This window comes from Aspergillus puulaauensis, chromosome 1 (genome assembly GCF_016861865.1).
Source record: "Aspergillus puulaauensis MK2 DNA, chromosome 1, nearly complete sequence".
In the NCBI taxonomy this organism is placed as follows: Eukaryota; Fungi; Ascomycota; class Eurotiomycetes; order Eurotiales; family Aspergillaceae; genus Aspergillus; species Aspergillus puulaauensis.
The window spans coordinates 5,810,491-5,837,771 of record NC_054857.1 but is presented as its reverse complement, the minus strand read 5'-3'; the positions used below and the strand labels follow the sequence as shown (position 1 = coordinate 5,837,771).

The window sequence follows — 27,281 nt, the reverse complement described above, 5'->3', positions numbered from 1 at the left end:
AATGGTTATTCCTATCCGCAAACCCGTGCAATATATATTTCTCGGTACCCAGGAAATAAACTGACCCGCCGGAAGATCGGCGTGATCTAGGTAGTGGATACTCCGAAGGCAACAAGCAATAAACCCATCCCCGCATACAGAGTAAATTGTGCTCTGATCGTTTATCCCTCAAGCTCACGATTCCAACGATGGTCTTCAATAGACTGGTGCTTCCTAATTTGGATGATTGTTGTGTGGGATTAGTCAGCTGTCAACAACACGTGAATCCATACGGCGCAGCAAGGCTGAGCTGCTGAGCCTCACTCCCACTTCGTGCCAACTTCCTCAATCGCCAGGCTGCCAATGTCCCAGGCTGGTGATACACAGGGAGTGGTTCTCGAGTCAGTACCTTGGTGCCGCGATTCTGGATGTGAGTGTGTTCAGGTTCCTATACAAGCCGACTAAAGATGCGCCCTCGATCTCGCGACGAGTTCGAAACCGCGATTATTTGTGCCTTGGCATTGGAGTTTGACGCCGTCGAGGCCTTATTTGACGAGGCTTATGATGGATTCGGTGCATCCTCGTATGGGAAACAACCAGGCGATCCGAACTGGTACCGGACAGGACGGATTGGCCCTCATAATGTTGTACTAACGTGCCTTCCTGGAATGGGAAAAGCCAGGGCAGCAAGTGTTGCCTCGAACCTTCAAGTCAGCTTTCCAGGGGTCAGTCTGGGCCTCCTGGTAGGTATCTGCGGCGCAGTTCCATTTCCATCTGAACACACTGAAGTTATCCTGGGAGACGTTATTGTCAGCGATAAAGTGGTGGAATATGACTTTGGCAAGCAGTATCCAGATGGATTCAGGCGAAATCGAGTTGTTAAGGAGACTCTCGGTGGCCCAAATCGAATGATCAGAAGCTTCCTCTCCGGGCTGAAGACCCGAAAAATGCACGGCGAGCTGCAAGAGCAGACTTGGAAATACCAGCAGAGCGTCCGAAGCCAGCAGGACGGCAGATGGCAGTATCCAGGCACGTCGCAAGATCAATTGTTTCCCGCCGATTATCGCCATAAGCACTATCACCAGCATCCTGACGCCTTCTGTCTCTGTGCGGATTGCCATTACAGCAGTGACCCTGTTTGCGAGAAGGCACTGGAGCTCAGCTGCAGAAAGCTCGGATGCATGGGTTCTCTACTGCAGAGAAATCGCCTGACGGCAGACTCTCCCAAGCCATGCGTCTTTTTTGGCTCTATAGCCTCCGCCGACACAGTAATGAAGTCCGGTGAACACCGCGATAACATCGCTGCAACGCACAAGGTAATTGGATTTGAAATGGAAGGGGCTGGGATATGGGACAGCTTGCCCTGTGTCATCATAAAGGGCGTGTGCGACTATGCAGACAGCCATAAGAATAAAATATGGCAGACATATGCAGCCGCAACTGCCGCATCTTGCGCCAAAGCCTTCGTGATATGTTGGACGCCCAGCGTATCAGCCCGATCGGACCCAGCGTCAATGGTCTATGAAACGGTTCAGGGCAGTACATATGGAGAGACGATGTCTGATGATCAGCGGAAACAGCTCCTAAGCATGCTCCGTTTTGATCAGATTGACGCCCGTCAAATGTCGCTCAAGGCTGCACAAGGCAAGACTTGCCGCTGGATGCTCCAAAGTGCCCAGTATAAAGACTGGCTTGACTCTGGAAGTTTGCAGATGCACAATGGATTTCTCTGGATAAAGGGAAAACCAGGCGCCGGCAAGTCAATCATGATGAAGTTTCTCTTCCAGGAAGCAAGGAGGACAATGAAGAATAGCGTCGTGATATCATTCTTCTTCAACGCGCGAGGCGATGCTCTCGAAAAGTCAACAAACGGCCTATATCGCTCGCTGCTCTTTAATCTGATGTCCAAAATGCCAGATCTCATCTCGTGCCTCGATAATTGTGGCATTCACAGCCAGGCTGCCATCAAAGACAGTGGTTGGCAACCGGAAATGCTTAAGGAGATATTCAGACTGGTTGTTGGCCGTCTTCAAGACCGTCGCGTCGTTTTCTATGTCGACGCATTAGATGAATGCCCCGAGGATGATATCCGCGACATGGTGTCTCTATTTGAGGAACTCGGTGGCCGTGAGAAACCAGGGCAGCTTCTAGTTTGTTTCTCCAGTCGCCACTATCCCGAGATAAGTATCAAAACAGGGCTCCAGCTTGTCCTGGAGAAAGAGGGCGAGCATGGCGACGACATCCGCCTTTATATTGATTCGCAGCTCAAGATCAAGAATGCACCACGGCCCGAGGAGATAAAAGCTGAAATACTGAGGAAATCATCGGGTATATTTCTTTGGGTTGCCCTGGTTGTGCTCATACTCAACAAAGAACATGATCGAGGCCGCACGAAAACATTGAAACGAAGACTTGACGAAATCCCCGCCGGCTTGCATGACTTGTTCCTTGATATCCTCACAAGAGATTGCAAAGATATAGACGAGATGGTCCTTTGTATCCAGCTTATCTTGTTTGCCAAGCGCCCCCTCAGCCCCCAGGAGTTGCAGGTGGCCGTTCTCACCGGATCGGAAGACCAGCTTCAAGACCCTTTCAACGAAGCAGAAGCCACAGCTGGAGTTCTAAGAAAGTTTATTCTGGACGTGTCGAAAGGACTAGCTGAGATCACAAAGTCCGATGCACCCACCGTTCAGTTCATCCACGAGTCAGTGCGAGACTTCCTGCTCAGAGAAGGCGGAATGAACAAGCTATCAAGCGGAGAAAACAACATCGAAGGACAGAGTCATGCCCAATTCACCCGAGCTTGCCTGATACAGCTCGGAGCTGACTTGAAACCCGACGGCGGTCGTGCCGGTTACGCGCGTGTTGCATTTGATGAACATCATGCCCAGGAGATCTCAAGCAAGTTTCCCTTTGTAGAATACGCGGCGAACCACATTATACACCATGCCAACACCGCGCAGCGTCTCGGAGTGCCGCAAGCGTCGTTCCTTGAGAATCTAGTTCTGGACAAATGGATCCCTCTCTACAACACCTTCCAAAAACATTCCAATCATCGGTATAGCCATGAAACACACCTCCTGTATATTCTTTCCGAACAAGGAGCGGAGGCCCTGATCGGGATCCATCCCGAGAGATCTCGTCATCTGTCACTAAGTGGCGGCCGATTCAAATACCCACTACTTGCTGCATTATATGCCGGTAAGAAGGCGGCTGCGAGGGCGTTACTGGGTATTGATGCTTCTGGGGATACCCACCCAGATGAACCTCACCAGGGATGCCCTGAGAGCCCCGGGAAAATGCGATTAGAAGAAGCCTTCAAGATTCCACGCACCTTTCTCTCACACCTCTCAGAGTTTGGAGACACGGTGCTAATGCGGAGAATGCTAGAGACGGGCGAGTACAAGCGGAGTGAATACGACAGGAAGTACAATGCGGCGATACATGGACAAAGCAGCTGTCCTTCCTTGGTTGCATCAGAGGCTCTCTACTACGCTGCATCAGAGGCTGTAGTGGAGCTTCTAATAGAATTTGCTGCAGACATTGGTCTATCCCCTAATACTCGTCAAAACGATATTTTGACGGATACTAGCATCGTGGAAGGGGAGGGGCCAAGTACCAGGTTCGCCTTCCACCGATTAATATACCGTTTTCCTTCCTTCCTTGGGCAGAATACCTTGGCATATGCCGCCGAGAGGGGATTTGACCGGCTGGCAAGAGTCGCTATTCAACATGAACCCCATACTGTCGATGAAGCAAACGTGGAAGGAAAAACTCCCTTCCTCCATGCGGCTCAAGGCCGAAGAAACCACGGTGGCCGGCTAGCAGTCATGAAAATACTGCATGAAGCCCAGGCAAACCCAAATAAGCCGGACAATTCTGGTCGAACACCATTGCACCATGCAGTCCTGACACCATCCAACGAGGATATCATTCAATTCTTAACAGGGACATGCGAAGTCGATATGGAACGTAAAGATTACACAGAGTGTACACCACTTACCTCAGCTGTCCAGGAGTCTCGGAAGGGATATGTCCATCTCCTTCTTGCTGCTGGGGCTGATCCCATGACACGCTTCCCGGACGGTACCCCCATGCTCACATACTCCGTGAAAACGGGTTATATGGGGATCTTTAACCTGCTATTCAAGGATCCGACATGTGAGCATGACGCTACTGATTCCAACGGACGTACAGCGCTCTCGTGGTGCGCGACAGTTGGAGACGAGGTGGCGGCGAAGATGATGTCAATGCTTCTGGAATCCGACACAGTGGACCCTAATAGACGAGATTATGAAGACCGCACGGCGTTGGAGCGAGCAATTGCCTGTGCCCAACCCACAATGGTGGCGATGCTATGCTCATCCACTCAGTCTCTCGATGTTAAAACTAGCAAGGGGATACACGTTTTGAGGCTGCTCGTTGCTCTTTGCCATGAACAGAATTCCAGCCAATTCCACGAGATCGCCAGAGTGCTTCTTTTGTCAGGGCACATCAAAGCGGAGTGGGGAGGGTGGCTTCAGGCGGTTTTAAGACGCTGTGAATTGTCTGGGTTGGACGAAATGTCCCGGATGATACGGACATTCCTAGAGGGAGGCGATTTGGGCAACCCTGTATAACAGGTCTCAGGTGGGCGCAAGCCACGAACATCTCAACGCCCAAAAGCGAACAAATAGAGGATATGATTAAGGCTCAGCTGAATAAAAGGCCCGGCATCGGTGTGGGACTGCATTGTCTGATCCTCACGGAGACCAATTCCGACAGTCACTAATTCGAAACAACCATTGGTTGATTTAAGTCTTCGTGCATAACTATCGTTCAATTTATTCCCATGCCGTTGGGCTTACATGGCGCTCGTGTGATGCTTGAACGGCTTAAACAGTTTCTTACAGACGTCTCGTGGATCCGTCTCACCCAGCGCTGTAGGGAACTGTGGAGCAAGGTCATTAGGGAATAAGAAGCAAGTGAATAACGAGAACACAAACCACCCAATCGAGTTCCTATATGAAATCACCGGTTTGCTGGTGACAAGGAAGGCCCACCCGGTGGGTGTTGCTGTGTTTCGATGGGATGTGTTGGTATATTGATTCTTCAACACGGCCCAGGCGTAAGCAAATTCACCTCTGTCCAAATCCAATTCCCAAGCAAGTTCCGGTCACCATCGACCTGCACAATGGACGCCCGTCACGGCTTCACTCAGCCCGCCTATGTCAGATTTCTGAAGGAAAATGAGCTCAAACTCCAAGCTGCCGAGTCTCGCAAGGGTCAGCGTCCGGAAATGATGCCCTCGCGCGACATGACTATAATGCAGTTCGTGTTCCAGCAGATAATGCCTTCAAACAACCCTATCAATCCAAATTCCGACGTGCTTCAATCTTACCACCAGTCTATGCCCCGTCTATCTCCGCATTGGATACCCTGAAGAAATGTATGTTCAAGGACCTCACACTCGAAACTCACCACCGTGGCCTTTACATGGTGTTGAGAGCTGTCACTCCTCCACGGTCGACGATGTCCGTCAAGTTTATTGCAGAAGAAGATAGCGATGTTATTCCGTTGGAACTCTATAGTCAGGAGGCAGAGATTACCACAGACCGCAGACTTGCTGAAGGAACGGTTATGATTATAAGAGAACCAACTTGAAGGCAATGCCTGACGATGAGTACACTATTCGCGTTGATCATGTTTCCGACATTTTATTCCTCCCCATACCGCCATCGTCCTGCATGGATACCGGGTCTTCTCCCAACGACTGGAAAGGTGCAGGAAATGAGAAATTTATCCAGGGAAAGTATTACCTGGCTATCGATTTGTAAGATATCCTAGACCTGTTTATATAGACTAAATCAAGATTAGCCATAGTTACTCCCAGGCTCTGAACTCGTCTCCATCAATTGCCGAACTCATAGTAATAAGGCAGAATCGTGCGTTCTGTTTCCTGAAGACTCACCAGTTCGACGCGGCCCATGGCCTGCCTGAGTCTGGACCCTCGGAGAAGGCCCTGTACCGCAAGGCCCAGGCACTGCATTACCTCCAACGATTTCAGGAAGAGAGCCTCCTCTTGAAGACCCTAGAATTACTCGGGTTCTCGTTACCGGCGGCCAGCTCCCTCGGGTCCCTGGTACTCGCCTCCGGGTGGAGAAATGGGGCATGATGCAGGACAAGGTTCTCCGGTGCTGGATGATGCTTGCTGGGATTTATTGCAGCCTTGCACCGGATCTTGTTCCCCAAGCGCTAGGATACGCCAGGATTAGTTATAGAATGTGGCACGCTGCGTTTGCTGGCCAACCAGTCGTGTTTATTGATTCATTGAGATAGGCTTTTACCTCTGTCGCGATATCCAGTGTATGCTGTGCTGGCAATGGTGTAGAGGCATTCCGGCGGAGCCATGTATGAATAGGAACACATCTTTAATAGTTCGAAAGTCCAACAGCAAATAAACAAGACGAATATTCAATAAATGCCTTGTCTTTTGTCCTTTTCCATCAACGTAGTTATAAATGACGGCCCCTGTTTGCCTACGACTAGATGTGCTACGGTCTACAAAAGGATTATTGATCACCGGCTCGATATGTTAGGCAACGTTTTCCATTGAGTTAAGTTTTGAATTTATGATATTTTTGACAAGGGTTTTCCTGTCCTTTTCTTTCCTTTTCTTTCCTTTCCTCTTCTTTTCCGTTTTTGAGGTCCGAGCATTCGCAGTAGCAGACATCCACGGCGCATAATCATGCATCGGTTCCCGGGATCATATCCCAATCCTCTGCCGGTCCACCGGTGGTATCCATATCATCAGTAACATGATTCTCATCAGTGGTATCCTCGTCAGTCGTGTCCTCATCAGTGGTGCCCTCATCAGTATCAGCCTTATCAGTACTAGCCTTCGTAGTAGCCTTCTCAGTGGCACCCTGCTGCCCACCAGTGCCCTGGGGAGGGGAGACCGTGATACGCATATTCAGACTACCCGGGACTTGGGCATTTGGCGACCAAGTCAAGAGGATTCCCTCACGGGCCAGACTGATCGACTTGGCAGTTCTCTGGTCGATTTCTCCTCCAATGTGCACGGTAGCCGGCCCTCCTCCGAGCCGTATCGTAGTCACGGTTGCGTTGTGCGTGGTTGCGCTACGCACTGCGGCTCGCTGAGCCCGGTCCATGTCTTCGGCAAGGTCATCGATACAGTCGATTAAATCTTCCATGCGATGTACAGCTTCCCTGCAAAGTCGGTGCCCAGAAGGGCTCCTGCGCCTGCAAGTCTTTCCTGCCTTGCGGGTCTCGTCGGGTCTGTCAGTCCTGTAGGTCCTGTCACTCCTGTCACTCCTATCAGACCTGACAGTCTCGTCACGTCTTCTCTTCTTGCTAGTCGAGGACAAATCCCAGGGACAAACTGGACCTCGGCTTGTGGTGGCCGGGGCTGGCGTGACCCTGTCCAGGCCTTTAGGGTAGCTGTAAACATGTCGTGTTCGAGGGGGCAATCGAAGTACATCGTCCCGACTAGTTCCATGACGCCTGTCGGTGTTGCTGCGACTTTCCAGTCTTGGGTCAGATTCTGAATCCCTGTGGTTGGTCGTCATTGGGCGTGTGGGGTCACTTCTGGCTGGCTGGGACCTGTTCAGGTTTTCGGTCTGGCAATCGCGACATGCTGGGTCGGGGCCCATTCGACTTAGATTACCGCCCGATCCTTGGTACGGAGAGTTCTGCTGCTCAGTGGCCTCCTGTCGATCGATTAGTTCACGGAGATGCGTCAAACGAGCGTCCAGTCTACGGAACTCCTGCTGGTCGTGTGCGAACTGACGCTCAGAGGCCGCTTCGATCTGGTCAGCTCTTGCGACACCTCCCTGTCTGGGGCTTGCTGTTGGATCGCTGTGTTGGACGGTATTTGGGCTTCTGCTGTCCACCAGGAGTGGCTGGATGTTAAGGTTTTTGGCCTGGCCAGTGACAGGGGGTGTGTCAACTCCCATTTGACGTGCAATATGGCTTGCTGTTTGCCAAGGGCCTGCCCGACGAGCGGCATTCATTTTCTGCCTGTGATGGTCCATGGCTAGCCTAGTCTGGTTCGCGCTTTGAGCCATGTGGTCCAGGCCGACTGCCCGCTGAGCCTCCATGGCATAGACATCGCCAGGTGTGATGGGTGGGCGTCTTTGGTTGAATCCTGGCCAGGGGGGATTGTACATTCCAGCATGGGATGCAGCACCGTAATCGCCGTGATTGCATGCCAAAATAGTCAACCGCTTGCGTCCTGCTCCGAGTGTTGAAGAGACGTCGGAAGTGGTCAGACAGCATTGGAACAGGGGCCAGCCATCCTGCAGTGGGTGGCGCATCCGATTGAACTGATATGGGCTGTCCGGGCTGCCGAAAATGGACGGGCCTTCTCGCATGCCGAACGGAGGTCGTTTCATGCAAGGGCCGACGGTGCTGTTGATTCTGCCCATACCAAATAGAGGCTCGCCCGTGAAATCACTATCACGGAACGGCAGAGAAGGCAAAGATAACCCCCCTTCGCTCTCCAGCAATGGGAGCCATGCCGGAACTGGATCCTCAACACCGCACTGTTCCTTGGCAGTATCAGAATCATAGACGTACTGATCACCCATCTCATCCTTCAGCCACTCCTCCAGTGGAATCTCGTGGTTCCATCTGGCCTGCGGTCCAGGCATGGATCCCCAATTCCGATTCCAGATATTCCAGTACTTCCACGCCATGCGCACGCGCGTGATGACCGCGCTCCTAGCTGTAACCGGACTCCTGTCTCCAATGCTGTCCCGCACCATTTGCACATGCGTTTGGAACCGCTTGCATGGCCGAGTTGGGTCTGCACCACGATCAAACATGGCCCCCTCGCATACGAATCCGGCATCTCGTCCCTGGAATGGCGTCCAAGGACCGAAAGGAATACCGTGGTCGTCCCACTTGGGATCCCATATGCCTTCCCTTCTCCATTGCTCCTTGATGGCGGCGCAGGCTTCTTTTGGACTCATCTGCTTTCCGGTCAAAGGGCACTCGCTGGTCCTGTCCACGAGGAGGGTCTCGAAATTATGGCGTGGACGAGTGTCGTTGTGTGCTTTGCACAACAGCTTCCGTTTTTCCAGACGGTCCTCCATGGCTGGACCCATCGCAGCTTGGGTGGGACTCCTGGCGGGACTGTTGTAGATGGTGTTTGGGGAATGGCCCTGCATGGCAGCATCATTGCTGGTGGCCCACGCGCCACTGATAAGTAGCCTGTCCAGACTTCTGTCCCCATCTGGCATTCTCTTCAAAGCGGCCTTTCGGTTCCCATCGAACATCTTGAAGACTTAGTGGTGTAAGGTAAAAGAGTAAAAGTAGGTGTCAAAATACAAAGTATCAAAGTATCAGAGTATGTGTTCAGACTTGAAGACAGAACAGCATGATCCCATCAGACACAGCGACTTGCGTCTTATTTATAATTGAAAACCCTTACGCTAGAAGTTAGCGAGGGCGTTCTGTGTAACAAGATATTCACAGCTTCACTGGTGATATGGCTGATTGTTACTGCCGCCTTGATAGTGTTAGTGAATATAACCATTGTACTTGTGAATTAGCAGGCGTAGTGTAATCGGCGTGCAGAGTATCTTCACATATTACCCTGATATGGAAATATGGATGAGTCACTGTATATGGCTTGACACAAGTGAATTTGTAGCCTATGAAGGAACCATGAACTGCCAGGCAGACCATGATCTGTCATACAACGCGGCTACCTCTGCCCCAGGCACCAATTGAATCAGCAATGCCGGTCTCCATTAGTTCTTACTGGTGGGACTGTCGCTTTCTGGCCCGACTCTATAGGCTATAGCATGAAGTACGCCAAGACCCGCTTTTGCAGGGCTTCTGCCAGATCTCATAGCCAGACCAGTTGACTCCTATCTGGCAAGAAAGTTGTCAAATTGGCATAGCCATGCAACTACCTCTAAACATATCGAATTGTCTTGACATTCTATTGTAATATTGAAACCGCTCGCCTGAAAAAAATACAGTCTGAGCCTTTTTCCAAGGTCGAATCCTGAGGCGGAAACCACCTGATGCAGCGGTAAGGTTGACACTGGTAATCAGATGAAGCGAACCATGAACCTCTGGGGTATGTCCAGACAAGACACAGATATTACCAAGCAGCAGTCTTTTTAATATGCATCAAGTGAGACATGTCCATACAAACCAGCCAAGGCCTCATTCCGCGGCCCGAGATACGCGACTTTTCGCGCATCTGGCATGTGCTGTGCCTCGTTTAGGGCTGGTTTCTTGGGCCCGCTAATTTGCCTGGCTAGACCTGCAGTGTTTATTATTTAACCTGGCTAAACCTGCAGATTTATACAGGCTTTGTCGGATTTCATCTACTCTCGCATTCGAGTCAGTCTCTTCGATGTCAGATTCCAAGAGTCATACACTCCCCGCTCTCATTCTCCGCCACCAATCTATTCTACAGCCACCAATAGTTACCTTACACAACATTGGTCCATATTTCATTCCTAACGAGGCTACATGAAGCTGGTGAGACCCTGCGTATAGGAACGCTACCCATCACATGGACCAAGGCAGGCCTAGGACCCCCATGGCATGCCCTGCAGCGAGTCGCTCAGAGCGGAGAAGATGCCTATATCTTGGGCATGAACGCCGTTATGCACCCCAGAATTTGCTTCGGGGTTAAGGGCTAGTCTAGTTCATTGACAACCGCCATCCGCAATGCTCATCTCGAGGTACCTCTCCCTTCTCGTGCTGCCGGTGGCGGTCACTTCGACCTTGTCGGTCAATCACGATGACCTATCCGTGGTCCAGGTATCCGGTGTCACGCAAGATGAACTGCACTTCCTCATGGTTCGAGCACTTGATCTAGGTGACATCGTCGATAATATCAAAGGGCTTATCCAGCCGATCCTGGATCTGTTGAAGCCGCAGTCCCTCGACAACATCAATTCCATCATTACCCATCTTGCATCACTCCTGGGGGATGGAGGTGCCGACGACACCAAGAAGCTTGTCGGTACCATCTCCGACTTGTTGAATTCCGATGCAGTTCAGGATCTTCAGGAGCAGCTTGGGCCGCTGCTGCCGGTGAGTATTTCATCTATTCTAGTGTGGCCACGGGCTAATAATGCAGACGCTGCTTGACCTACTCAACTCGGACGTGATTGACAAGATCAAGACTCTTCTCGATAATGCCAGTATCCTGTTAACACACGATACTGCTGTCCAGATACGTGACTTGGTTAATAGCATCGCTCCGGTATGCACCCGTACGAACGCTCCGAGGCTTTTCTAACCGTTTTCAGCTCTTCGACTACATAATGCAGATCATAGAATACCTCCTCAATCTACTCTTCGGTGATAGCAGCAGCGGTGGCAGCGGTGGCGGTAGTAGTGATGGCGGCAATGGAGGTACTGCAACAAATTCTTCACCAACAGCGACGCAGACAGGAAGTTCAGGCGAAGACTCTAGCTCTTCAGACTCTGGCTTTGACTTTGACCTAGATCTCGGCTCCTCTTCAAACGACGATGATGCCTCATCGACTAGTTCTGCCTCCGCTACTGGGGTATCCGGCTCGGGATCGAACTCTGGCCTTGACTCGTCCTCCTCCTCGGACGGGGATGATGGAAGTTCCAGCTCTGGCTCTGGCTCTGGTTCCGGCTCGTCTTCATCTTCGACCTCTTCGGACTCTGAGTCGGACTCCAGCAGCTCTGATCCTGGAGGGACTACAACTGGACCCAATGACCCAGGCTTCACAGGGGCAGCGAGTAAGCTTAGCCAGTATGGTGTATCCGGTGCTCTTGGCGCGTTAGTTGCGATTTTTGTGATTTAATATATGCTCGAAGCTAGGGAGAACAGTTACGGGTTGCCCTACATATGCTATATTGCTTAATACTCTAATGAGAAAATCAAATGACTTAATAACGTGTTCATGTCCATTAATATACATCCAGTCGCAATATTTAAATAGGTATAAACATTAAATATCAAACTGCACTCCTCCCCGTCACCGGAATCAACTCCGTCGCCGACTCCATAGGCAGAACGTCAAAGTCCTCAGGGCTATCCTCACTCCTCGCCCGTTCCTCAAAGAGCAATGTCTCGTCAATGGGCGTGTTAATATACTTGGTCTGAACAGATTGGTCCTCAGTACTATGCATGTTATTGCTGTTTTCTGACCGACCCCGTGGGGTTACAGGCGTGTTGTAAGGGTTGTAGGGATTATAGGATGACTTTTGTCTCTGACGACCGAGAACGACGATTGCACGAAGACGGGGAACGGAGGCTGTTACTATCACGACCGTTCCTTCGGTTCTGGTTTGTTAGATTAGAACGAGGAAGTGGTGGGTTGCGCGTGCTTACAGGAACCAGATTGCCCAGAGGCCCATTGCTTCTGGAGAAGAGGGTTAGAATTGCAATACATGTATTAGACGAGGAACGTACGGCTGAACTCGAACGTATTCATGATTCGAATCTGGACTGTCTTGAGAATAGCGGCGATCATGGCTCTGCGTTTGTTAGGAGGGTATGTCCTTAGAATATGTCCTTAGTGTATGTCCGGACCTTGGACGGGAACGCACAATAAACTCAACGACAGAATCGAGCAAAGGGCAATCTTATTCGAGCGGTGGGTTTTAAGGGAGAGAATCACGACGAGACCGATTACCGTTAGGATCAGGTCTGTCAATGCATTGAAAGCTGCGCTGGTCAGTGACAATTAGGAGTATAGAACGAGGATGCGCACCCCCTTGGAAATACCCAAACTTCTGAACAACAACCGCGCCCTGACACTTTTGAATCAAATTCATCGGATCCCATAATGCACTCGCCGGGCGACACTGCGTAAACTGCAGAATGCACGGGATTGTATTGATAACAAGCTGCAGGGCGACAAGCCCCCACAGCCATTTCCGCCGCGGGTTATGGGCCGTGATGACGGACGAGAGAAGGAAGAGGATGAACGAGATGCGACCCAGCAGCGGCGCAATCACGCCAAATGGCATCGAGATCATGACGAATTTCAGCACGTTGACGATCTGTTTGTAGCTGAGGCTCATGACGCTCGCTCCGAGGCCCCAGTGTGCTGATGCGGTGCAGAGTGCGGACGCGACGCCTTGACAGAGCTGGATCTGTTAGAGTCACCTTGAAGTATTGCAGTATGTAGTGGCAACTAACGTAGGCACCGAGCATCACATAGTCATCGACTGTGAACCTGCGGAGGACGAAGAACTGGGAGTATGCTCGCAGGAGCATGACGACGGTGCAGATTCCGTATTCCACCCAGATTGTGGCATACAGCGTGCGCTGTGAGATGGAATTGTCATCCGTACTGCGGTCCATATTCTTGATGCTTGTTAGAGAATAGAGAACGCTGCACGTTTCATGCGTTCCCGACAGTCTCAGGGGGGCGACTGACGCGTCGAGTGTATCGTCTCCTGCATTTGTAGAAATTGAACCCGTCGGTGAACAAGCCCTAAATACGACAGGACCGACGACTGGGATCAACCAGAATGACAGCCACTTCCCCTCCACTAGAAGATCCCGCTGTGGATCGGATCTCCAGTTGGCAGGGTTGTGGAGCCGTGCAAATCCAATGGCTTGGAGAGGATCTTGATTATCAGACATATCAAGTTTAACTGCAGATCACACGTGTACCTGAATCTGGCCTTGTTGCAGTGATTGTACTGTTAGTACACTCCGTAATCCAGACGGCCTGATGTTGTAGTTAATGTGACAGATATTTGGAATTGATATACAGCCGAATCCCAGACCATCCACGGACAGCTGTATCAGCGTGCCATCCCCAAAAGCAATAGCAAGAAATAAATCAACCATTGGGCCCAACCTCGTCGTTGGACATCCTCGCCTCCCCACCCAGATAGCGATTCGCCCATACTTGCAGCAACAGAAACATTAGTCTGACTTGGCAGCATGATTCCAAATTTCCAGATCGAAACCAATTTCTCAGATCCATCTAGACGTGTCTGAATGGCCGCCTGGTATGGATTTAATCGAGATGTGGACTTGGCTTCGGTGAGCATGTTCTCAAGCCCTAATTCGGTCTGCTTCGCTGTCGCACGAGTCATGCAATTTCCACTCAGGTCAGCGCGGGAGAATTTATGGACTGAATATATGATCTATCAACTTCAAGCCAGGTACTCTCCACCGCCCCTCGTGCCTCGTGTGCCCGCACGATGGACGCATCTAGACTTGTTGCACTCTGCATGCAGAAGACCAATTGGTGGTTGAAATCGATTGTTCTAGTTGACACTGACAATTTGGAATATAATTACAGTCGTGCGGAGGGCCAACCCTAGAGAAAAACGAAGATTATTCAAACTACTGAGATACACATCCTATACTTCACAAAAGCCATCTCACTGCCTTTCAACACGATCCACCTGCTCAGCATCCGCACGCTCAAGCTCAATCTCCTTCCCAACCGGCACATCAACATTAATCCCTGTATTGCGATGCATATCCATAGTATCCTTCTTAAAGACATTCACATACACCGGGAAGATAAACGCGAGGATATACCCCATCATCGGAATCGCCATAGCCAGATGCGCGTTTTTGTTCGTCTATCTGGTCAGCATTCCCCAAAAAAAAAAAAAGAACAAATAAAAGAAAAGAAAAGGAAAGGGATACATACCACAACAGCACCCATCATAGGCGGAAATACAGTCCCTCCTGAAATCGCAGCGACGAGGAACGATCCCCCGACCTTTGTATGTCTCCCGAGACCGCGCAGCGCGAGGGAGAAGATCGTTGCGAAGCAGCACTACGATATCAGCATTTCATCTATTCATCTATCGCGTCAGGGTTTAATGTTCGTGTTAGTCATACCGATTCAAAGCAGAAAACAAGAATACAGAGCGCGACAGACGCCGCGCCGGTCGTGTTCATCGCTGCGATCGCAAAGACAACGCACAGACCGAGATACACTGTTAGCATATACCGCGGCTTGAACACCTTCATCATCATCAGCCCGGTCGCAATGAACCTATTCGCTGCATACAACCCCTGCGCGATGGCGAGAAGGTCGGCTGTACTATTAGCTAGCGCCAATTATAAAAAACGGAAGACATACAAGACATAGCAGACGAATACCCGGCCTCAAGGCAGAAATTGATAAAATACCCAGCGAGGGCAATCTGCGCGCCGACATAGCAAAACTGGCTCCACACGCCTAGGAAGAGGTTATACTGTTTCTTCAGCGGCGGGCTCTCCTCTCCACCGTCGGTGATCATGCTCTCGAGCGCCTGCTGGTCTGCATCGGTGATTTCAGGGAACGGGGCCAGGAAGAACAGGATTATCAACAGTCCTACGAAGCCGGCTACACCGAGGTATACCCATTGTACGTTCTCGAGGCCCTGGTCTGTGTCGACTGTGTTTGCGAAGAAGACGCGGGTTGCGAGGAGGGGTGCGACGAAGGTTCCGACGCCTTGCACGGCTTGTGCGAGGTTCAGTCGGATTTCGCTGTAGCGAGGGGGTCCGCAGATGGCGAGGAATCTATACTGTTAGTTGAACCCATGCATCAGGTTGGGGACGTACGGGTCTGCGGCGGTTTCAAGGGTTGAGAGGCCGGCTCCGACGACCTGCTGGTCAGCAATCGATCAATTCTCTGTTCAGGGTAAGCATACAAACATGCTGCCGCAGAATCCACCAAATGATTTCTTCACGCCACTCGGCCAGAAGAGGAGGCAGCCGACGGCCAGAGTTGTAAGGCCTGATGGTCAGCCAGGCACAAGTCATGGGTGTGATACTCACCTGTCATGAAGGTCACACGAAACCCGAATCTGCGATTAATCCATCCCGAGATCGTCAAAGGGCAGACGAAATATGCCCCAAAGTATGATGCCTGCAGACCGCTGGACTTGCTGGCGGTGATGTTTAACGTCGTCTGGAAATGCGAGTTGAGCACGTCGAGGAGTCCGTATGCGAAACCCCAGAGGAAGAACAGAATTGTTACTGCGGTTGTTAGCAATGTATCTGCTGCTTTATGTTTGAAATACCTAGGGCATTAGGTAGCAGAGACTGGCGCAGTGTTAAGTTTACGGCGCTCGTGACAGCATTGTCGTTGACGGTGATCTTGCGCTTGTAGAAACGCATGGTGACGGTCAGTATGGACTTTTCAACAGGAGACGCGGTGCACTGAATCAGAGAAAACTGACTTATACGACAGCAAGTCCAGGGCGAGTAGTCATCTCGGGATAATGCATGGCGAAGTCGGCTTCACCATCGGCATTACACGACAGAACTACCTCTGTCCACACAGCCGAACCAGGGTGGTAGCAAATAGAACAGCGTGAAAGAGCATCTCGGCTCTATTTAGCCCGTGCAAGCGTGGCGTTGTGCCGTGTGACACTCAAGCAGCTTGCTGTCAGCAACCCTAAACTAGTAAACAGCACCAGGAGCGCCGCTAAGCTTAGTCTCGGGGGTGGCCCAATCGCCATCTTCCAATTCCATTCCCCATGGGCACTATACTAGCATTCCTTGGTTTGGGATCGGCCAAATGCGGGGTTGGCTGTTGGCTCGCCTGTCCGTCTTGGTTCCATCCCATGGTGCGAGATACGAGTACGGCTGGTCGAGTCTTCACAGTGTCCATCCAGATTTCCCGGTTTTGATTATGAGGGCTGTAGCACCCTGGCAGTCAAGACTGCTGCATTCCGCTGTGTATTACTCCGAGCAGTCGGGATTTCCGACTCAGTCCTCCTATTCATTTGTTGCGTAGAAAAATAAACCATGGAGTTGGGTATTATTCAATCCGTCTTATCCCAATTACCCCAGTAATCTGATGAGGGTTGGCCCTTTCCTAGTCCCATTTGCGAATGCCTCCCTCCGCGCTCCAATAAGCGACCATATTATCTCGAGTTACAAAATCAAGAGCCCCTCGCCTACTTTCCACACTCGTGTCCGATTCCAGCACCTCCTCAAACATGGGCTGCAATTTGCGCCTCACAAAGTAGCACATCATCGCCACATCGTCCATAGACAGGTCTTCCCCGTCTTCACGAACCGCGCAGACATTCCCAATCCTGCGATTCCAGTACATAGGCGCCCATCCCCACCACTCGTGAAACGGGTCCGTCTCCAACATCAAGAAAGCAACGTTCTGGTTACTATCTGCGTTCATGTGCCCTGCCCATCCCGGCGGGTCTTCGTGGAACTCATGGTCCGGTTCCTTCCACAGCCGTAACGGCATGCCGAGACAGACAGATATTGGCGAGATGGATCCGTCCCCAAGTGCGATCTGGTTAGACCTGGTGACATCGACAGCCACGAATGGGTGCGAGCCATGGACCTTCAGTTCACCGTAACAGCAAATCCTCACGCCGCGCATGGTGGATGGGGCGCGGTGACGCAAATCTGGGACCGTTTCCCTCACCTTTGTGTCTCTGTAGCTTACCAGATAATCCATTATGTGTCGAAAGTCGGCCAATGTTATATCCTCATAGTCTTCCGGGTGGGTTTCTCGCAGAGCAATCATCGGTCCCCGATATTCATGCGGGGTTGTTAAAGGGCCAGATGCTGCAATGCAGGCTTGGATACTTCTATTCGTTTTTGACCCGTCCTTTAAATACAGCTCACGATACACCAGGGAGACGCAGTAACCCTCCTTACGAATAGCAGCGCCTGCAAACCCAGATCCCAGGTTTCGAGATCGGACCGGGTTGTGTTCAATTCGCAAGCTTTCTTTGGCTGGCTCATCTGTTCCGAGATAGGGGTGGGGGTTCAGCTGCGTCCAGCTCATGCGCTCCTCGGTTTCATACTTGCGGGTACATGGGACCCATACCAAGGATGGCTCCTCGCTGTCTGCCGGGAAGAATATGGCGCGTTTATGTTGCGGGGATGGTCTGTCAGTCTGCGAGGCAAACTGTTCACAGAGCCTCCCGTGTGAAGCAGCGTCGCTCTTCTCGCATTCCTCGGAGCAATAATATGTGCTTCGGCACCGTGCGCATGGACGTCCTGGACTGGTGTTACACATGACACAGCAGTCTTCGGGCTCAAAGTTCTGGAGTGGTTGATGTTTGGATCTCGTAGTTGGCGCAATACCCTGTCTAGTTATGATGGTCAGTTGGCTGTTGGAATTCCAATATAAATAATATGAATCTTACTTAATTTGCATGTCTCTTTGCTGTTGCGTCTGGCTATCCTTGTACTGTCGTACGGTCAGCTCCTTCTGGCGCCACTCCTCCAGAGTCAGGGCCGAAAACCCAGACACTATCTCTGACTGCTTGACATTGTCACCCAGGTGCTTTACATTGAGCAGCTCTCGAATGCGAGCCACGAGGCTCTTTCCTAACTCCTTGATAGTGTCCTGTATACCGGCTGAATCGGACACTGGCACGCCCCAGGCGGGATAGCAGACACCATGCCTGCCGCGTGTGTCAATCGGGTTTGGCAACGCGGCCAGAAATGTCTCGCAGAGCAAGCAACTCTTCTTACTGCATCCAAAGTAGTCTAAAGTAGGCTGTGGTACACGCTGCTCATCGTAATGCAAGACTAACTGCATCTCAGCATGGAGGCCAAATGGTTCTGCGCACGCCTCCTTGAAGCTCTGGTTAGATGAATAAAGTCTTGAAGCTGGTACGGATCCCAGCCCTAGTCGCTCCGATGCCTCCGAAATTCCCACGACGTATCTCTCGTCCAGAGCTGTCTTCGGCTTTGGCGGCACCAGTGAAACTCGGCAGTTTCGGAATTGTGGCTCTTGCACTGCTATCGATCTCAGTAATCGGGCGTCTGTTAGTGGCCTGGCGATGAAATTCAGCCTGTCCCAGAGCTTTTGTCCATCCTGGCCAAACATATGCGAGAGCAAGTCTTGGACTTCAGTAATGTTCACGCATCTGTATGCATGCTTGACTATTGAGAACCGCGTCTCGGAATCTGTCTTTTCTGCATCGAATTGCAGTGCCTGCTCCATCGTTCTTGCCCAGTCTTGAGCTGCCGTCTCCTCTCCGTGTTGTTGATCAATGCATAGACGAGCCTTCTTGGTCTTTCTTATAACCCTTTGGAGGTCCTTGATCCACTCGTCAACCCTTTCAGACATATAACCCACAGCAGTCTGCTCAAAGTCAGTCCCAGAATCTGCAGGACTCTTTGTTTCTGCAGGCCAGCGTCAGCACAACTTCAACACCTCGAAAGAAAATCAAGTGGTCGCCTACCTTCAAAAGAGCCCGCCAAATATTGCTCCACGATCCTGCAATATCCCAGAGCTTCGAGATCAGAAGAGAACCCGTCGTTGCGCGCAATATCCACCTCAACGCCATCTTCCATCTCACGCAGTGCAGCCCCCGTAACCCCGCCCCGCCCCTTACAGTGTGAGAATAGCTGCGCGATACAATCCAAGAACTTCCGTCGAACGGATTCTCGGGATCCAGACAGAATCACTGCCTTTTCCGTCTCGCAGTCCGTCTCATGATCAGTTATTTCATCATTGTCAGTGTCGTCGTCGGCTTCATCTGCCAGCTCCGCATTATTCCCTTTGTTTGTAAGATACGAGATAATATGAGCTGCCCAGACGACATGGGCAATATCTTCCTCGTTTTGGAGAGTTGGTCTCGTGCGTGCGCCATCCATAACAGCGGTAGATGGATCTTTCTATAACAACAATGGGTCCGGTGCTTGAATCGGAGATAGACCTCGAGACAGCTCGGTGCGGGGCAGTAGCACTAGCGCTTATCTCTTGCTTTTCATGAATCATGTCGAATGCAGAAATGAAAGTAATCATGCAGGCTGTCCTTGTTGTCAGAGCTGATAGGTCGTGCAGGGTTGTTGCGCGCAGCCTTAGCGCCAAGGCAACCAACTGGCCAGTTTACCAGGCCAGGCCGTCTGAACATACGGCTTCAGCTTGGATTAAACTATAATGTATCATTATGAAAGCCGAAGTACTCATACTCAGTGGTATTGCACTACCCTCAAAGCCTGCGTTTGTTGGATGCTGGACCGAATAGCTTCAGAAGCTCTTGCACGAGTATAACGATCGGTTCTGAGTTGCCGTGTAGGTCGCAGAAGTCTTTATACTCGAGTGTAATCAGTAGAGATTACCTGTATCCTCTAGAATTGACTATGTGAGCTGCCCGTAACGATCTTTGACGCGTCACAGCCATCGTACCGCGTCTGGGTGGACCGGAATGCGCATTCTCCAGTTCAAAGTTCCGCGGATATTTCATGTCAGCAACAAAAATCATATGTCTTTCGACTACATCGGTTCTGGAGACAATGTCCATGCAGCAGAGGCATCGGTCGGCTGAGAAAGCCGCGGCCTTGATAGTGGAGGGATGGGCGATATGCGGGTTGCGGCTGTTCTGAAAGAGCATGGCATGGCACCCTACTTGGTCGCCAATCGATCCTGGAGACATTATGCTACGTATTGGCTCGTTTCCTGTCACAATGGAGGGTATCATCGCTCTGGTAGCATTGAGGTCGATTGCCTGTTCATATAGCCCAGTGTGCTGATCCGCCGGTAGCAAGACACTATACGAACAGAGTAAGCTGCTGAGCTTACAAACCGTCGGAATTGGTTCCGTCAGACGTCCCTATAACTCGATCGCCTTCCTAAATAAATGCAATAATACAACTTATATTCTAGGTGTAACCTGCACAATGTCCCAAACAGAAGAAATCGTTCTCCACGATACCCACACAAATGCAAAGACAGCCCTGAACCATGCCACGCCACAATCACCCAGCAAAGCCCAAGCAATAACAGCCGTGGTAGCCCTATCCGGCGTCAGCTTCCTCAACACCATGGGCTCGGGCATTCTCACCGTAGCCCTCCCCCGAATGGCCACCGACCTCGGCCTAAACCACGAGATCCTTCTGTGGCCAGCAGCTGTATACGCCCTTGCGGCAGGGTGCACACTTCTCATATTCGGCGCCATCGCAGACGTCGTCGGTGACAAGCGCGTCTGGCTAACAGGGAGTATCCTCTTTGCCGCATTCACACTAGCATGCGGTCTCGCCCAGACAGGGAACCAGCTCATAGCCTTCCGGACCCTTCTTGGGATCGCAGTTTCAATGTGTCTCCCGTGCGCGGTGAGTCTGATGACGCGGACATTTCCACCGGGTAAGGCGCGCAATCTGGGTTTCGCATCTATGGGTATGGGACAGCCGCTGGGATACTCCGTGGGGTTGATACTGGGTGGTGTGTTTGCAGACTCGATTGGGTGGCGGTTTGGATACTATGTCAGTGCTATTATCAATGCGTTGCTTTCTGTTCTTGCCTTCTGGTCTCTCCCGAGGGAGAGGCCGAGGGCTGGGCCTGTTCTGCAGGGATTGAAGAAGATCGACTGGGTTGGGGCGCCGATTATCAGTGTTTCCCTGGCTTTACTTTCTTTCGTTCTCGCGTGAGTCTCGTCTCTGCGTTCTTGGACGCCGCTAACATGCTGGATAGCCAAATCACAGAGAACTACCATAATCTTCAAGAGCCGTATATCATTGTTCTCTTCGCGTTATCGATCGTCCTCCTGCCGACGTTTGTACTCTGGGTTGGATGGCAGGAGAAGCACGGCCGCCCGGCACTCATCCCTAACAGTCTCTGGAAGAACAGGCTATTCAGCGCGACCTGCATTATAGTCTTCTTCACATGGGCAGAGCTCAATGCTCTGCAGTACTTTACATCTCTATAGTATGTCCTGTCAGTACATTCCTAGCCCAGCTAACATATCCAGTTTCCAAGAAATTCAGCACCACTCTGCCCTCGCTTCATCACTCATGTTCCTCCCAATGGTGATAGCCGGCGCAGTAACAAACATTTTCACCGGGTACACAGTGGACAAAATCTCCGTGGGCCAGTTGGTGTTTGTATCCGCCATAATCAGCACACTCTCTCCACTTCTTATGGCACTCATAAAACCCAGCTGGGTATACTGGCGCGGAGCATTCGTCTCCATGCTTTTCAGTCCTATTCATGCAGATGGTACGTATCTCGTATCTCTTATCTCTTCTTGCACAACTAACAGGTTATGAAGTCCTCTTCACGGTCTCCAATCTGATAATATCCCGCGCGTACCCCGGCGAGAACCAAGCTCTCGCGGGGGCAGTGTTTAACTCGGTCTCGCAGGTCGGGAACTCGGTTGGACTGGCTGTGAGTGCTGCGATTGCTGCGTCTGTCACGGAACACTCGGGGCAGGATACGTTGAAGGGGTTCCGGGCGGCGTATTGGCTGATGTTTGCGGCGATGGTGGTGGTTTGTGGGTTTAGTTATTTTGGATTGCGGGGTGGGGGGTTTGTGGGGAAGAAGAATGAGTAGTTTATTCAATTCAATTGAATCAGACAGAGTTGCATCTATAGTGAGAACCTGAGTATGTCATCTATAGCAACCCGTATCGACAGCCGAGGTTCATCGTGTTTAATGCCCCGCACTCAAAGCAGAACAAATGAGTCAACGAGATAGTACGAGATACAGTACGAGATATAAGACAAAATGTTCTAGACTCGTCTCATTGCGAATTCGGTACTTAAATTCTATCTGACATTGCCTGATCGGGCGATATACGTCGAGTAGCGCATTGCTGGGCGGTACGAGCCCCCCACTTCAGCTTCAGCTCACTGCCACGATCTTCCAGTTCTCTTTACAATTCAGATACTCTGCTGTCGTTCACTAAATCACTGCATCATGGGGTCCACGTACAATCTGCAAGAGCTTCTGGCAACCGACATCCAGACATCCCTGCCAGCAGAAGCAGTAGCCGAGATCATCTCGCAGGCCCCCTTCACCACGGTCCCGGGCATCTTCAACCTCCGCGACATCAGCAATGCAACCATTCCGACCTCTCCATCCCCAGCAGTTCTTCGCCCAGGGCTCGCCTACCGCTCAGCAGCCCCAGTCCCAACATTCACACCAGACGGCGTAACAGCCCTGAACACCCTCGGGATCAAAAAGATCTACGATCTACGTCGGCCCGACGAGCGCACCAAAAAGCCGAGCCCTGTTATCGACGGCGTCGAAGTCGTCTGGATCCCGGATGCACTGGGCGGGAAACCGCCGAACGCAGCAATGGTGCCTCCATCTGATCCGGAAAAGTCGACTGAGACCCTGGTGCAGATGTACACGGCCTATCTCGCCTCGCACGCGCCAGTCTATAAGGCCGTCTTTGAGCATATCCGTGACGAGCCAGAGAAGCCTTTTCTCTTTCATTGCTCAGGTATGGTCCTCTGTTATGGTATTTAAAAAACAAAAAATCGCTAAGATAATACAGCCGGAAAGGACCGCACCGGCGTCCTCGCGGCCCTGATCCACCGTCTGGCAGGGAGTGCCGACGAAGCGATCGTCCACGACTTCACGCTAACCCGGGTTGGACTCGAGCCCGGCCGCGAGGCTCTGTTAACGATGATGAAGAGTCTGTATGGAGAGTCGGCGTGGAATAACCCCGTTCTGCTGGTTCTCTGGGGCGTCCACGCGAACGGCATGACTGGGTTTCTCAACATTCTTGATGAGAAGCACGGTGGCGTGGTCGGGTATTTGAAGAGCCTGGGTTTCTCGGACTCTGATATTGATACGATGAAAGCAAATCTCGCATTGAACAGGAACTAAATCGCATTGAACAGGACTAAGGCATCACTCGTGTATTTAGAATCTGGTGCCCTGTCATTTATGCTGGCGGCTTTTGTTATGCATTATGCACAAACCTCTTTCCTAATCTAGAGTTATGCATTTTATACTGCCATCATGTGACTCGGGGAAATCGGTCCGAAATATTTTTCTTATCAGCATCAGTCGAATAAATCTTCAATTGCAACGCTTTCCCCAAATACACATCAGCCATTCAAAATGGGTGTCGCAAAGAAAACCAAGAAGTTCGCGCAAGTGAGTTGCTACCGACTTTTCATTTCAAATTCAACACCACTAACCCCCGCAGATGAAGCGCACGATCAAAGCCCGCGACGAACGACTCAAGCCAGCGCCCGAAAAGCCAAAGGAGAAGAAACCCGGCGATGAAGTCACCAACCATGTCCAGGCTGCCCCGACGAACATGTTCTTCGCTGCCAACACTGCCCTCGGCCCTCCGTACCGTGTCCTCGTCGATACCAACTTCGTCTCCCACGCTATTCGGGCGAAGCTTGATTTGCTCCCGGCCATGATGGATCTGTATGTACACCGGTTATGGATTGTGGATAAATACTTACAGGACTAGGTTGTATGCGAAGTGTATCCCGACGTTCACGGACTGCACGATTGCCGAGTTGGAAAAGCTGGGTGATAAATACCGATTAGCCTTGCGGGTAGCCAAGGATCCGAGATGGGAGAGAGTCAAGTGCTCGCACAAGGGCACCTACGCTGATGACTGCCTTGTCGACAGAGTGAGCCTACACCCAGAACCAGCACCAGACCCAGAACCAGAGAGAGTGCTAACACGCTTAGGTATCGAAACACCGAATCTACGTCGTCGGAACAAACGATAAAGACCTCTGCCGCCGACTCCGCAAGATCCCCGGTGTTCCGATCATGAAGGTCGCGCGCGGAAAATTCACCATCGAGAAACTGCCGGACGCGCTGGATTAATGACTCACGACTATAATCTCAACCTACAATATACAGTATACCCCGAGTGCTGGCTCCCACTCCCACCCTGCAGCGTCGCAGTTCAGGCCCTGCGGTCATCGGAAGTTCTTGCGATCTCGCACGGTTTGCCCGTATACGAGGCCGGCCCCGTCGCAGCCGAAGGACTGACATGCATCCTCAGCTTGAGCAGACTGCATGACGAGCCGCATAAGCGAAAACGACGGCTCAAAAGCCGATTCTTATCGCTAGCTAAAGAATAATGAAATTTATCCGATTCTCGCCTTCCCCTAGCGTAGCCAGTCCTGTTGTAGAAGTCCATAATCGAACGACGGGAATGGCAACCTCGTATAATGTCTCGTATATGCCAATAGAGTAAGGTCTGTTTATCGCCGACTCCAACTTAATGAGTCACCGAGAACCGGCAGTTCAAGTCTGGTTGCGGGGATTTAACCCCCCATCTCTTCCAATACATCCAGCTCATCCTCATCGTACAAGGTAAACTATAATCATGTCAGAAAAAGAAACAATCGTCGTGATCGGGTACGTCCCACTCCTACCATCACTCTAACCCTCACTAATAATAACAGCGCCGGCGTCCTCGGCCTCACCACCGCACTAACAATCCAACAATCCCTCCCCCCCACTCAAAACATCCTCCTCATCGCCCGCGACTTCCCCTCCACAACATCCATAAACTACACCTCCCCCTGGGCCGGCGCCCACTACCGCCCGGTGCCAGGCCACACCCCCCAAGCCATCCGCGAAGAATCCCAAGCCCAATACAGCTACACCCAATTCCACGCCGAAGCAGCAAACCCCGCCTCAGGCGTCTCCCTCACAGATGCAGTCGAACACCTCGAGAACCCACCGGCTGAATATCTCGACGAGTCTGTGTTCGAGATCTACGCGCATCTCGATGGCTTCCGCAAATTGGCTCCTGGGGAGTTACCGCCCGGCGTGAAGTGGGGTGTCAAGTATCGCACTTTCTGTATTAACTCGCCTGTGTATTGCGCGTATTTACTAAGAAAATTTATCCTGCGCGGTGGAGAGACGAGAGAATATACCCTTGCGAATCCGAAAGAGGCATTCTATCTCGCGGGGACGGGGACGGGGAATGTAAAGACCGTTGTGAATTGTTCCGGGATGGGATTCGGTGATGATAAGTCGTTTATTATCCGGGGTATTACCCTCACCCTTATAACAGTTTTATGGGGAGTCGACTAACAAGTTAAGGCCAAACATGCCTGGTCCGCAATCCATGCACGGTAACACTCACGCGCCAAAACAGCGACGGCACCTGGTCCTTCTGCATTCCGCGCCCGCTCGAAGGCGGAACGATCATCGGGGGCACGAAGCAGCCGCACAACTGGGACCCGAATCCATCGCCCGAAACTAGGGAGAGATTGCTCCGGAACGCGGCGAAGTGGTTCCCCTTTACGGCTGAGAGTGGGGGGCGGTTTGATGTGATTCGGGATATTGTTGGGCGGAGGCCGGCCAGGGAAGGGGGGGTTAGGATTGAGGTTGAGGATGTTGATGTTGATTCTGATGGACTGCAGGGGAGGATTGTTCATGGGTATGGTGCTGGGGGAAGGGGATATGAGCTTTCTTGGGGGGTTGCGAGGGATGTTGCTGCGCTGGTTGGGGTTCAGAAGGCGAGGTTGTAATTATTCTACCTGTATGTGATGCGATTGAAGCTGAAGTGCCTACGGAGTGTATATATATATTTGAACTACCACCTGTGATTACATCCATCCCTTGGTAAACTACACATCAAGTCTAACTATGGATTCTCGCCAAAGGCCCTATATGCTCAGCGTCAATACAACTACTGCCAAGCGAACAACATCAAACCGCGTCGATACTCTTTCATCATCGACCATCCTAATTGCATGTCCATCTGCTCTGAGTCCAAGGGTCGATTGCCCATACGGAACAACATTCCGAGCCGCAACGCAGGGGCTCAGCATTCCCAAGGTCTTGGACTCTTGGTTTGTTTACGCTGTCTTCCCGCAAGGGGGTCTGGTTTCAAGCTCACGCTCTGAGGCTCCCATCCTGGGCGCATGCAGGCTGCAGGGTCATGCAGCACGAGGTTCGCCTGTCACAGGAAGGTTTCATGCAGCGATCGTCTGCAGGGCTCAAGCCTCAACCACCAGTGTTCCAAGAATAGCCATGAGTCAATGAGTCGACTAACTTTGCGTATTGTATGTGGTGTTACGATGTAACGCTGGAGATCTCTAGGGGTATTTTCAGTCTCAGTACATAGGATTATGGATCAGAATCACTTATGCCTTATACCTTGGATCCTGTATGCTGTTGAACTGTAGAAGGCCGTGTTATAAAAGTTTAGATCTGATTGTGGGTCCTGGCGTGATTCTACTCCAATAATAACTAAGTATAAATGAGATTGTCGCAGTCCATTGGCTATACGTCACGTGGCTTCCAATGTCCACTGCCAGACCTTCCACGCACGTCCCATCGAGACTACAAACCACGACTTCAAAATACTCATTATAGTGGAAAATGTCCACCTGGGAGTATTTATGTAAAATTATAGTATGTTCGTATAGCTAATGTCAGAACACTCCTTTTCCCGGTATTTTGGACTTGCTAAATGTCGTCGTGGGACTTTTGACAAATACTTGGTGGAATATATATTTTGTCCCCTACACACGCTCAGACTACTTAGGGCATTCTCTCGACAAAACGAGTTGAATAATCTCACAACTCCGCAAGATCGCGAAGTTGTCTGACACATACATGAAGCAAATCATAGTATAGGTCTTAAATAGAGAAACTATAATCGAGTTGTGGAGGTTG

The 27,281-nt window shown here is 51.2% G+C and overlaps 12 protein-coding genes across 12 annotated transcripts; 8 read left to right on the top strand and 4 right to left on the bottom strand.

Annotated features, from left to right (window-relative positions):
* Positions 1-446: 446 nt before the first annotated feature.
* APUU_12311A (uncharacterized protein) lies at positions 447-4,598 on the top strand (the record flags this gene model as incomplete). The annotated part of the gene is made up of 1 exon (XM_041698499.1): positions 447-4,598. One exon carries the CDS (start codon positions 447-449, stop codon positions 4,596-4,598), a length of 4,152 nt encoding a protein of 1,383 aa, XP_041551677.1.
* A 446-nt stretch (positions 4,599-5,044) lies between these two features.
* Positions 5,045-5,401, top strand: APUU_12310A (uncharacterized protein; the record flags this gene model as incomplete). Its single annotated transcript, XM_041698498.1, has 1 exon — positions 5,045-5,401. The coding sequence occupies one exon, from the start codon at positions 5,045-5,047 to the stop codon at positions 5,399-5,401; it is 357 nt and encodes a 118-aa protein (XP_041551676.1).
* A 226-nt stretch (positions 5,402-5,627) lies between these two features.
* APUU_12309A (uncharacterized protein) lies at positions 5,628-6,133 on the top strand (the record flags this gene model as incomplete). Its single annotated transcript, XM_041698496.1, has 2 exons — positions 5,628-5,791; positions 5,842-6,133. 2 exons carry the CDS (start codon positions 5,628-5,630, stop codon positions 6,131-6,133), a joined length of 456 nt encoding a protein of 151 aa, XP_041551675.1.
* Positions 6,134-6,704: 571 nt separating this feature from the next.
* APUU_12308S (uncharacterized protein) lies at positions 6,705-9,257 on the bottom strand (the record flags this gene model as incomplete). The annotated part of the gene is made up of 1 exon (XM_041698495.1): positions 6,705-9,257. The coding sequence occupies one exon, from the start codon at positions 9,255-9,257 to the stop codon at positions 6,705-6,707; it is 2,553 nt and encodes an 850-aa protein (XP_041551674.1).
* A 1,414-nt stretch (positions 9,258-10,671) lies between these two features.
* APUU_12307A (uncharacterized protein) lies at positions 10,672-11,786 on the top strand (the record flags this gene model as incomplete). Its single annotated transcript, XM_041698494.1, has 3 exons — positions 10,672-11,040; positions 11,087-11,212; positions 11,259-11,786. The coding sequence occupies 3 exons, from the start codon at positions 10,672-10,674 to the stop codon at positions 11,784-11,786; spliced, it is 1,023 nt and encodes a 340-aa protein (XP_041551673.1).
* A 154-nt stretch (positions 11,787-11,940) lies between these two features.
* On the bottom strand, positions 11,941-13,294 carry APUU_12306S (uncharacterized protein; the record flags this gene model as incomplete). The annotated part of the gene is made up of 6 exons (XM_041698493.1): positions 11,941-12,268; positions 12,317-12,347; positions 12,398-12,462; positions 12,535-12,652; positions 12,699-13,077; positions 13,130-13,294. The coding sequence occupies 6 exons, from the start codon at positions 13,292-13,294 to the stop codon at positions 11,941-11,943; spliced, it is 1,086 nt and encodes a 361-aa protein (XP_041551672.1).
* A 1,037-nt stretch (positions 13,295-14,331) lies between these two features.
* APUU_12305S (uncharacterized protein) lies at positions 14,332-16,069 on the bottom strand (the record flags this gene model as incomplete). The annotated part of the gene is made up of 8 exons (XM_041698492.1): positions 14,332-14,538; positions 14,610-14,738; positions 14,804-15,003; positions 15,048-15,469; positions 15,512-15,555; positions 15,601-15,686; positions 15,728-15,928; positions 15,973-16,069. 8 exons carry the CDS (start codon positions 16,067-16,069, stop codon positions 14,332-14,334), a joined length of 1,386 nt encoding a protein of 461 aa, XP_041551671.1.
* Positions 16,070-16,772: 703 nt separating this feature from the next.
* Positions 16,773-19,537, bottom strand: APUU_12304S (uncharacterized protein; the record flags this gene model as incomplete). Its single annotated transcript, XM_041698491.1, has 3 exons — positions 16,773-18,018; positions 18,076-19,063; positions 19,123-19,537. The coding sequence occupies 3 exons, from the start codon at positions 19,535-19,537 to the stop codon at positions 16,773-16,775; spliced, it is 2,649 nt and encodes an 882-aa protein (XP_041551670.1).
* Positions 19,538-20,563: 1,026 nt separating this feature from the next.
* On the top strand, positions 20,564-22,211 carry APUU_12303A (uncharacterized protein; the record flags this gene model as incomplete). The annotated part of the gene is made up of 4 exons (XM_041698490.1): positions 20,564-21,306; positions 21,354-21,587; positions 21,631-21,878; positions 21,931-22,211. 4 exons carry the CDS (start codon positions 20,564-20,566, stop codon positions 22,209-22,211), a joined length of 1,506 nt encoding a protein of 501 aa, XP_041551669.1.
* A 366-nt stretch (positions 22,212-22,577) lies between these two features.
* APUU_12302A (tyrosine-protein phosphatase) lies at positions 22,578-23,495 on the top strand (the record flags this gene model as incomplete). The annotated part of the gene is made up of 2 exons (XM_041698489.1): positions 22,578-23,106; positions 23,161-23,495. The coding sequence occupies 2 exons, from the start codon at positions 22,578-22,580 to the stop codon at positions 23,493-23,495; spliced, it is 864 nt and encodes a 287-aa protein (XP_041551668.1).
* A 325-nt stretch (positions 23,496-23,820) lies between these two features.
* Positions 23,821-24,464, top strand: APUU_12301A (rRNA-processing FCF1 family protein; the record flags this gene model as incomplete). The annotated part of the gene is made up of 3 exons (XM_041698488.1): positions 23,821-24,050; positions 24,097-24,262; positions 24,324-24,464. The coding sequence occupies 3 exons, from the start codon at positions 23,821-23,823 to the stop codon at positions 24,462-24,464; spliced, it is 537 nt and encodes a 178-aa protein (XP_041551667.1).
* A 508-nt stretch (positions 24,465-24,972) lies between these two features.
* Positions 24,973-26,128, top strand: APUU_12300A (FAD-dependent oxidoreductase; the record flags this gene model as incomplete). The annotated part of the gene is made up of 3 exons (XM_041698487.1): positions 24,973-25,004; positions 25,052-25,644; positions 25,698-26,128. 3 exons carry the CDS (start codon positions 24,973-24,975, stop codon positions 26,126-26,128), a joined length of 1,056 nt encoding a protein of 351 aa, XP_041551666.1.
* Positions 26,129-27,281: the final 1,153 nt, after the last annotated feature.